The sequence below is a fragment of the Capricornis sumatraensis genome, chromosome 16, assembly GCF_032405125.1.
Source record: "Capricornis sumatraensis isolate serow.1 chromosome 16, serow.2, whole genome shotgun sequence".
Classification (NCBI taxonomy): domain Eukaryota; kingdom Metazoa; phylum Chordata; class Mammalia; order Artiodactyla; family Bovidae; genus Capricornis; species Capricornis sumatraensis.
Window position 1 is genome coordinate 78,915,084 of NC_091084.1, and position 11,067 is coordinate 78,926,150.

Here is an 11,067-nt window from a genome sequence, read left to right on the forward strand (position 1 = left end):
AAACTGGGAATGTTGGGGGAAAATAAAACCAACATTTCCTTCCCATTATGTAAAACTAGTATTTAAACTGTACATAAACTTAAGGGGGAAAAATAATCTCTTGTGTAATAAGAAATAATACTGGACTGAGATGATCAGATTTACTTTAATTCTTTAACCTTTTCTGAAATATGTGCGAAACTGGAGGCCCAGACCAGATCAAAGAAAGATAAATGAAACTGCCTGTGTGCACACTGAGTGACCGTAGACCCCAGGGTGCCCGTGATGGCCTGCACTTCATACTTGCCATTCTCAGGAGCTGTGCCACATGTGCCCCCTTTCATTTGACCACTAGTCCCCAAGGGACTAATCCTAGAGGCTTACAAGCAAATGAATTATGGCAAGCTGATTTTACACATTACAAACTGCCCCCTTTTAAATTGTTATTTGTAGTCATAGACACCTTTTCTGGCTTCATTTGGGCAGTTCCTTCTGCCGCAGAGACTACTAAAGCTGCCGTCACAGCTCTTCTGCAGTGTTTTTCAGTGATGGGGATCCCTGCGTCCATCAAAACTGACAATGGTCCTGCTTTTACAGCCAATACTTTTCATGGTTTCATGCATCAATGGGGTATTTGCCATCTTACTGGCATCCCGTACGACCCTCAAGGTCAAGCCATCTTTGAACAGGCCCACCATACACTCAAGCTCATTCTTAATAAACAAAACTGGGGGAATAAACTAAGGGGCCCCTATGGACCTAAAGCCATTTTGCCTATAGCCCTTCTAACAATCAAGTATTTTAATTTGCCTCAATCAATTATTTAAATTTGTCTCTACACAGTCACGAAACATGAACAGAGCGACATTTTTCTGATTCACCCTTGCGTATGCCTGAACAAACTGCTGTTTGGGTTAAATGTCTTAATCAATGGTGGCCAGGGACACTTAAGTTCCTAGGCAAGGGATATTATCTTGTCATTTTAGATGATGGAACCGAGCAGTGGGTCCCACTCAAAAGAGTCAGAAGACGGATAGACCTTGCTCCACACCCCCTGACCGATCACAGCACTAAAACAGAAATTGCAACAGATGCCTTCTGAGCCTCCTTATGACAGCGTATCCTGAAAGAAAAAATCATCTGTGCCGGGGACGGACTGGTCCACCTGTAGAGGAAGGTTTAAGAAAGTTTCTGTTCACGCCAACATGACTGTGTTGATTGGGGGCCTCATGGACTCTTTGTGAATTGCTCAGAATCACAAGAAAATAATAACACCTGCCAATGATATAATGTTTCAGCACCACATTTTAACAGAACACAAATAGGACTCTAGCATCAACGCGATGAACTTTTGAACTGGTACAACGGAAGTCTTTCACCTCCCAGACCCCGGATAATCAGTCCAGTCCTGGGGCCCGAACACTGGCATCTTTGGAAAATTCCTGCTTGCTTGTCCCGGTTTAGCGACTCGTATGCTTATGCACATGTTTCCATTCCACAGAATTATACTATTGAGTATAATTATACCGGTTATGTTCATGCTTGCATAAATGCGCCCTATCTTTTTGCTCTTGGGCAATTTCGGAGTAACGGCTCAATTCTGTCCTGTACTGTTGATTGTATACTTGTTTAAATCTTAATGTGCCAATTAATGTTACTAAAGACGGTGTTTTTTTAGTCTGGAAAAGGACTGATTTGTGGGTTCCAGTTAAGATTTCTGAACCTTGGTCAGATTCCATGTTGTTGTCTTTTGTTCTGAGAGAATCCCTGAAAAGAAGCAAACGTTTTATTGGCTGGATTATAGCTACCATAGTGGGTATTATTTCAATTGTAACTGTTGGTACAGTTTCTGGAGTGGCATTATATAATTCTATTCAAAATCATGATTTCATTACTGCTTGGAAAAAGGATTCTCATGATCTCTGGGCCCAACAAGCTCAGATAGATCAACAAATACAAATCACGTCTACCTTCAGCAGCATTCCCTGTGTTATATAACACTGACTTCTATACACACTATCCGCTAGTACTTCCTTTCTAAATCCGAAACCTTGGGTACCCCATGCGATGGCTGCTTATGCACTCATCTGTTTGTTTGTTATTGCTCTTATAGGATTCCGAACGTTTTGTGCGCGAGCCACCGCCGCCCCAAAAGCAGGAGTAACCATGGCTGCAGCAGTCCTTGCTCTTGAGAAAAAAAGGGAGGAAATGTGGAGGAGCTGGAAGGCTTTAAGCAAACACTGAAAATGTATTTGCTCCACTCATGACGAAGGTTGGAAGCTGGGACGAGCATAACAAAGGGTTATGAGCGTTCACTGAGTGCCCAGGGCTGGGAACGGATGACGAAGGATCAGTACGCCCGGCCTTGAGGCGCTCGAAGGCTTCCTTCTGACCGCCTGTGTCTGAGAGCAAGGACTGTTGTTTCACGATAAGACTCCCTTTAGAGTTTCGCCAAAGCTTTGTTATGGCTTGGGCGGTAGGAACTGTATTTTATGCTTGAATGCTTTAATGCTTATCTGGTATGGCTATGTGCAAGTCAGCCTTATGCTCTATTCCCTGAAAATTATAAAACTACACAGCTGGATAATAAAGTTTATCAGTCCACTAGAGGCTGTCCCTGAGTGTCCTTTTCAGAGTGCGGGTCTCCGAGCCTTACACTCTGTCCATGGGAATTCTCCTGGCAGAAATACTGGAGTGAGCAGCCATTCCTTCCTCCAGAGGATCTTCCCAACCCAGGGATTGAACCTGGGTCTTCTGCATTGCAGGAGGATTTTTAACTATCTGAGTCACCAGGGAAGCCCCTCCTCAGTTAAAGACAAAGATTAATAAAGTTTGTATTGAACTGAATCCTTATGTGTTAAGGTGGTTAGAATGTACTACGTAATTATAGTAATAGATATTTTATCAGATGGAGTAGTTAAATCAACCTGTTACAGATGTATAAATAATGGATTTTGAGAATTATACAGATAATTTAAAAACAGCATTTTGAGAATACCAAGCAAAAAGTGATCTTAGTGAAAGCTCTAGGCCAATGTGAGGGCCAGTCACAGAGTACGGGAAATGTAGAGAGACATTGTGGAGTTTAATATCGTGTCTGCATTCTTCCTGAAGAGTCTCCCCCCTCCTTTTGAAAGTTTGTATCGCTAGAGCCCCTTCTTATATACTTTTAGTGAAACTGGGCAACCCAGAGACTCTGAGTCATTCACACTATTCTGTTTATTGACACTGGAGAAAAAAAGAAAATTCTTTTATTGTTGTTGTTCTGAAATTAGCTTCCTGTGGCTTTTAAAAGTTAATTCATTTAAAATTAAATTTCTCTCCTCAGGACACAGAAAAAAGGGCCAGTTTTCCTTTCCTATTTTAGCCTTGAAGTATTTGAAGACAGTGTTAAGAGTCTCCTTCTTCTTCTGTGTTCCAGTGTCTTCAGGCCCTGGATTGGTTTATCAGATGCTCTAGCTCCCATATTACACCTCACTGTTTATCACTTCACACTGCAGGTGCCTATGTAATTATTGCTAGTGACTCGTCTGCAGTGAGATGTTGTCAAGAACATAATGTTTGTTTCTGAATCAAAATGAAACTAGGAGTTACTTCTTTCTGTTTACATCAACTACTAATGCAACCGCATCGAATGCCATGATTATAATATTGAAACTGAGTCAGTTTCATTCTCATTGTCGACACCGTTTTACAACCACAACCTCTTCATTACTACATACTCGTCCTGTGGGCATGGAACTCTATTTCAGCTCTATTCAGCAGTCGGTACTAATCCCAGCTGCATTCTGTCCACAGTTGAGATTCTCTGGTCCTCTGATCATATCTCATGCTTTTTGTTGTTCAGTCTCACAGTCAGGGAAGACTCTCTGCAACCCCGTGTCCTGCAGCATGCCAGGCTTCTCTGTCCCTCACCCTCTCCCAAAGTTTGCCCTGCCTAAACTCTACTTCTAACTGAAAAAAAGTTGAACATTCAAACTCCTACCTTGGTTCAGACTGTCTTCTGTGCTTAAAATGTCTTTTGTTTTTCTTCCTTATCCCTTCAATCTATCTTAACACTATAGTTTGACTTGTGATTGTATTGATCAGGAAATACCTTGGTCATTATTCAAGTATTTCAACATGTGAAGAGCACTCTTAATATGCTTGACAAAAGCTTAATGAAAAATAAATAAGCAAAACACAAAAATATTATGCACAGTGGCAATGCAGAAAAATGTAGTATTCTTTAAAGCAAACCATTATTTCTCTCACTACATTACAATTATACCATAACAATCCCATTATTGAACTTCCCAGGTGGTGCTGGTGGTAAACAATCCAACTGCCAATGCAGAGAGACAGGTTTGATACCTGGGCTGGGAAGATTCCCTGGAGGGAATGAACACCCAGGACTGATCTCCTTCAGAATGGACTGGTTGGATCTCCTTGCCGTCCAAAGGACTCTCAAGAGTCTTCTCCAACACCACAGTTCAAAAGCATCAATTCTTCTGCACTCAGCTTTATTTATAGTCCAGCTCTCACATCCATACTTGACCACTGGAAAAACCATAGCCTTGACTAGATAGACCTTAGTCGGCAAAGTAATGTCTCTGCTTTTGAACATGCTGTCTAGGTTTGTCATAACTTTCCTTCCAAGGAGTAAGTGTCTTTTAATTTCATTTCTGCAGTCACCATCGGCAGTGATTTTGGAGCCCCCCAAAATAAAGTCAGCCACTATTTCCACTCTTTCCCCATCTATTTCCCATGAAGTGATGGGACCAGATGCCATGATTTTAGTTTTCTGAATGTTGAGCTTTAAGCCAACTTTTTCACTTTCCGCTTTCATTTTCATCAAGAGGCTCTTTAGTTCCTCTTTACTTTCTGCCATAACGGTGGTGTCATCTGCATATCTGAGGTTATTAACATTTCTCCCGGCAACCTTGATTCCAGCTTGTGCTTCTTCCAGCCCAGTGTTTCTCATGATGTACTCTGCATGTAAGTTAAATAAGCAGGGTGACAATATATAGCCTTGACGTACTCCTTTTCCTATTTGGAACCAGTCTGTTGTTCCACGTCCAGTTCTAACTGCTGCTTTACCTCTTCTACAAATCTTTTCATCTCAATTTGAAATAATTCTGTTTCTTAACACAAAAGATTCCATATCATTAATAATTAAGATGTTCATTTTTAAAAACATATTTACATAATGCAATCCCAAACCTCTCTGTGGGAGCATTCACAATCTGGGCTTCTTTATTTAGAAGCACTGTCAAAGTTTATGGAATTAAGGTCTTAAAGCTTTAATTAAACTCCGTATTGGAGGATAAAAACACTTTTTCGATCCCTTGTCTGGGAAGATTTCAAATTTCATGGGGCAGCTAAGCCTGTGCACCATGACTACTGAGCCTGGGCTCTGGAGCCCATGAACCAAAAATAAAGAAATAAATATTTTTAAAAAGAAACAAGTTAGTATCATACACACAGTGCTTGCTTTAACTAAAACTAGCATTCAATTCTGAACAAAATTTGGAAGAAAGGAATTTAGAATTTCAGAGTAATACTTTATAGAATTAATAAAATTAAAAGTAGAACTTGTTGCATTGATTATTTTTGGTCTGCATGGACTTCAGCTATTTTTATCATTTATATTTGACCTACTAATAAAAAGCATACTAAGAAATCTATAAAATAGCAAAAAAGTAAAAAATCGACAACCTTCTATTTCAAGTGATTCTCTTTTAAAAGGCTCCTTTGGTTGGAATTACAAGTATATTTGGTGATTCAATCCCTGCCCTGACAAACCTTCAGCTGAAATATGAGGCCAACTGCTTTGATGTGGCTGTCAATAGACGTTCAAACAGGTAACCTGACATTTTCTTTATTTCTTAGCCATCACATATTAAAAATAGCTTACACGTGTAAAAGTGAACTTCAATCAGCTGCTGAGTTGTAGGTTACCTGCTTGGCTAAATCTTCCAAAAATTAGCTGCACTAGAATTGTCAATCACTTTGAATAACTTGTGTAATCTTTGTTTTCCAATGCCCCTACATATGTGTATATCAAGATTTCCCACACAGGAAACTGCGTGTGTATGTATGTGTGAAAGTGTGTGTATGTTCGGTTGTGTCTGACTTTTTGAGACCCTCTGGACTGTAGCCTGCCAGCCTCCACTGTCATGGAATTTTCCAGGCAAGAGTAATGGAGTGGTTGCACTTTCCTCTTCCAAAGAAACTAGGTAGTAGCATCTTATGGGGTCAATAGTTTACACGGCCTTCTTTCTTCTTGGTATGTGACATAAAGGAGTAGGTGCATGGATCACATGGATGAGTTTAAAGTATCAGTGCTATGACCGCTAGGACTGTAGTACCAAAACATCGCTGGATCTATCACCAGGATCATCAATCAGCCAGTTCAGGCGCTCAGTCGTGTCCAGCTCTCTGCGACCCCATGGACTGCAGCACGCCAGGCCTCCCTGTCCATCACCAGCTCCCGGAGTTCACTCAAACTCATGTCCATTGAGTCGGTGATGCCGCCCAACCATCTCACCCTCTGCAGTCCCCTTCTCCTCCCGCCTTCAAGCTTTCCCAGCATCAGGGTCTTTTCCAATGTCAGGTCTTTACATCAGGTGGCCAAAGTATTGGAGTTTCAGCTTCAGCATCAGTCCTTCCAATGAAAATTCAGTACTGATTTCCTTTAGGATGGACTGGTTGGGCCTCCTTGCAGTCTAAACCAGTATCATGACACCTAATAAATCTCCACTCTACCAACCCTTGGCTGATGGCACTCATATTCAGGGCATGACAAATAATAAGCCTAAGTGGCTAGATGCAAAAATACGTGTAGTATAATGTTGTGCGTTTTGTATAGTATATTGTTAACTGTGTTTTCATATCAATATATGTAGAGATATATAAGACTAAAAAGCATATCTTATCGGCCATAATTTGGGTTAGGGTCATTGGAAAATACGTTAATATAATTTTTCATGATTTTAAGAAATGTAGGCTCTGTATGGTCTTACCAAGTGGCGCTACTGGCAAAGAACTCTCCTGTCAATGCAGGAGACATGAGACATAAGTGAAGTGAAGTGAAATTTGCTCAGTTGTGTCTGACTCATGGATTATACAGTCCATGGAATTCTCCAGGCCAGAATACTGGAGTGGGTAGCCTTTAAGAGGGGTTTAATTCCTGGGTCAGGAAGATCCCCTGGAGGAGGGCATGGCAACCCGCTCCAGTATTATTGCCTGGAGAATCCCATGGCCAGAGGAGCCTGGCAGGCTACAGTCCATGGGGTCACAAAGAGTCCAACACAACTGAAGCGGCTTAGCAAGCATGAACACAGCCTCTGTGTAGAGGTGAATTATTTTAAAAACATCAGCAATAGATCAAGGACAAAAGAAATCATACTGTAAATTACAGAAGAGGAAGTTTCCTTTGGTTATTCTGTTTGTAGCTCATGACAATAAACTCTGTAAGAATTCTTCAGGGTTTGAGTCCCCAGGGATAGGTGGTTAGATATAAAACAAATTAAAATACCATCGTGAAGTATAATTTCTAGGTCTATCTATTACTCAAGGGTGTGTTCATTCTCCTGAAATTTCTTGACTGTTGCAAAAATGACAGATGATATTTCTTGCTATCTTTATTAACTATATTTTGCAGGAATCCTCAGCTTTCTGATGAAAGGACTGGAAACATTTAAGTCAAAATTTCAATTTTGATACAAAACATGGATGCAGCATATTAGTGTTAGCAAGGAATCCATCATAAAAATACACCGAGGATATCTGGCGTCTGGTGAGTTGATTCAACCTAGGATCATCCTTTCACTCTGATCTGAGGGATATGGAATCCAGAGGGTTTTTGACAGAGGAAACCTATAGGAACTGAAAACAGCAATTTACAGGCTAAATTCTACTTTTATTAGTCCCAGGACCGTCGTGCATGTGCAGTTATATGTTTAACCCAACAGAAATTTACTACTATGTTTTTCTTTATGTATTAAAAGTGTTTAATCTTTCCCATGTTAATTCTGCTCTTATCATGTGACTGCCATAATCCAACCAATGATTTGTTTAGTTCTTTTTTTTTTTTTCCTGATTTCCTTCTATGTAGCCTGTGTTTTCACAGAATTATATTCTATCTTGGGGATTTAATGCTCTAAGCATCACATTCATATAGGAATCATTTACTTATACTACTGCTATTGATAAATACTATTATTTTCTTATTTGCCAGGTAAAGAAACAAAAGTTCTAAAGGATAAAGCTAATTTCCCATAATCAAATTTACTTAAGTTGTAAAGACTTCAGCTTGACCCTTCAGAGCATTCCTGTGTTCACACTGACCACACTGCCTTCACTAGCTTAGGTGAAGCTATCTTCAGTTTCTTTCAGTCCACCTTCTCATGTTCCACTGCTCAATTTTAATTCTTCTTTATTTTTGTTTTTTAAATCAAGAGCCATGGTACTGAGTGAAGGAAATCAGAGCTCTGTGACCATGTTGATCCTCTTGGGCTTCTCAGAATACCCATGCCTCCAGGCACCCCTTTTCTTGGTGTTCTTGACCATTTACACAGTCACTCTTGTGGGGAACCTTGGCATAATTGTGGTCATAAGGACCAGTCCCAAACTCCACACACCCATGTATTTTTTTCTCAGCCATCTCTCCTTTTTGGATATTTGCTCTTCCAGCGTATTTACACCCAAACTCCTAGGTATCTTGGTTGTGGAAGACAGAGTTATCTCTTTCAAAGGATGCATGGCACAGTTTTTCTTTGGCTGTGCATTTGTGATTACGGAGATGTCCATGCTAGCAGTCATGGCCTATGACCGGTTTGTGGCTGTTTGTAATCCCCTGCTCTACACAGCTGCTATGTCTCCTAAGCTCTGCAGCCTCCTGGTCGCTGGGACTTACACGTGGGGTGGAATGTGTTCCTGGACAATCACCTGTTCTCTTTTGGAGCTGTCCTTCTGTGGTTCTAACGTCATACATCACTTTGGCTGTGAGTATTCTGCCATCATTTCTGCTTCCTGTTCTGACACCCATTTCAGTCAACTGATGTGTTTCCTCATTTCTACACTAAATGAGGTATGTAGCCTTCTGATTATCCTCACGTCCTATGCTTTCATAGTTGTCACAATCATTAAGATGCCTTCAGCTGCTGGACTCCGAAAAGCCTTCTCCACCTGTGCCTCCCACCTGACCGCCATCACCATTTTCCATGGGACTGTTCTGTTCCTTTATTGTGTACCCAACTCCAAAAGCTCATGGCTCCTCGTCAAAGTAGCCACTGTGTTTTTTACTGTCATGATTCCTATGCTGAACCCTCTTATCTATAGCCTTAGGAATAAAGATGTGAAAGAGACAGTCAGGAGTTTGATAACTATGAGACTGCTTTCTCCCTCAATATAATTCAGAAGTCCAGTGGGACTGAAAAACCACTTGAATTAAAGTCAGCCTGGGTATTAGCCAGATAAATATGCTTGTGTTCATATTATGCCTTATAATTTTCATATATATTTCCGATGCTAGTTTATCTTTATTATAAGTAAATATATGATTATGTTTCAAATAAATTGTATGTTGTATTTTACATTTTTTTTTTGATGGTCAGATGAGCTACAATTACTTCTTGGTTGATAGAGAAATAATACATTATGGAAGTCAGAGTGATGAAAAGGGATATATAGTTAGAGACTCATTCCTTACGCTACAGTTTATGTTGTGGTTTGTAACAATGCTGCAAATACAGATGATAACAGTGTTCAGTGTCAGGGTTAAGGTTAGGGTTAGTATTAGGGTTAGGGTTAAATTTGCACTTAGGTTCTCATAACTAACTCTTCTGATTCAGTTTTATAAAATGCAACTTTTAGCTTTTCTCAAAACTTTATTTTACACCAGGTAAAATGAGGAGTTTTGAGTCTGCCTTATAAAAAGTATTACCTGATTTTAAGCAAGAAGATCCTGAAAATAATAGCTAGTCTCTGTCGGCATCACTCATTTTTTGAATACCAGTGTAATATAGTTCAATCAAAGGTGTTTAATTGAATACTGAGAAAAAGTTAAATGTATTTTTAAGGCGATATGATGATTACTCAGTGATAAAGCCCAAGTTAAGAACTGCTCTATTTTCTCTTCTTCTGACCATTACTTGTTCATGTCTCAGGTTTGCACTCATGATCCAAAGGAAAAAAAAATTATCATTGTCAATAATGAAGCATGAAAAAATTATAATGAGATTAACAGAGATGCTTCTGAGTAACTGGACCTAATCATGAATCTACCTCATTCAGTTTAATAAGCCTTTCTTATATTCCTTTGAAGTACCTGCCATTACCACATATTCTTTTTTTAATATAAATTTATTTATTTTAATTGGAGGTTAATATTCTTAATTATGGTAACTTTGAAGTAAATCTCACTATCCATTAGAGCAACTTCTGACATCTTTTCTTCTGTGTAAGTGGATCCTGTTATCCTTGACCATTTCATTTTCATACAAACTTCAGTATTTATTGTGTTCATTCTTTTAAAGCCTGAGACTCTTAGGGCCTCTAAAATTTATGTCACTTGTTCTTTAGCTCTGCACGTTAAAGCATGCTTGGCTGTAGCCATGCCCTCTCTGCTTCATTCATCTATGCTCCTTCATAATCATTTCACATTTCTGAAATTATGATGAGATCATATTAGCTGGTTTTAATTTTACCATTTTTTAAATTTATTCATCTTTATTTTTGGCTGTGCTGCACAGCATGTGAGATCCTAGTTTCTTCACCAGGGATCAAGTCCATGCTCCCTGCAGTGGAAGCAAAGAATCTTAACCCCTGGACCCCAGGGAAATCCCGCCATTGTTTTTACTAATGTGGCTTGGCCATTTTATTCTCATTATCATTACTATGATTGATTTGGTTTCTAAGGGAAGAGAGAGACGACAAAGGCATGTTATGTTTTGAGTTTGACATATTGAGTTAAAAATAATCCACATTTTATCTCTTTCTTTACTGATTAGGGGAAAAAATTGGCATTGATAAAATTCTACAGGCATGGCAAATAGTAAGATATTGTGAAGAATCTATATTAAGAAATTACAAATCTTAATGAAA

The 11,067-nt window shown here is 39.5% G+C and overlaps 1 protein-coding gene across 1 annotated transcript; it reads left to right on the forward strand.

Annotated features, from left to right (window-relative positions):
• The first annotated feature begins 8,422 nt into the window (after positions 1-8,422).
• LOC138092825 (olfactory receptor 1165-like) lies at positions 8,423-9,376 on the forward strand. The gene has a single exon (XM_068988870.1). It carries the CDS (start codon positions 8,426-8,428, stop codon positions 9,374-9,376), a length of 951 nt encoding a protein of 316 aa, XP_068844971.1. The 5' UTR covers positions 8,423-8,425.
• Positions 9,377-11,067: the final 1,691 nt, after the last annotated feature.

Excerpts from the sequence above, each read along its gene's own strand:
- LOC138092825 (XM_068988870.1), top strand. The coding sequence starts at position 8,426 with ATGGTACTGAGTGAAGGAAATCAGAGCTCTGTGACCATGTTGATCCTC.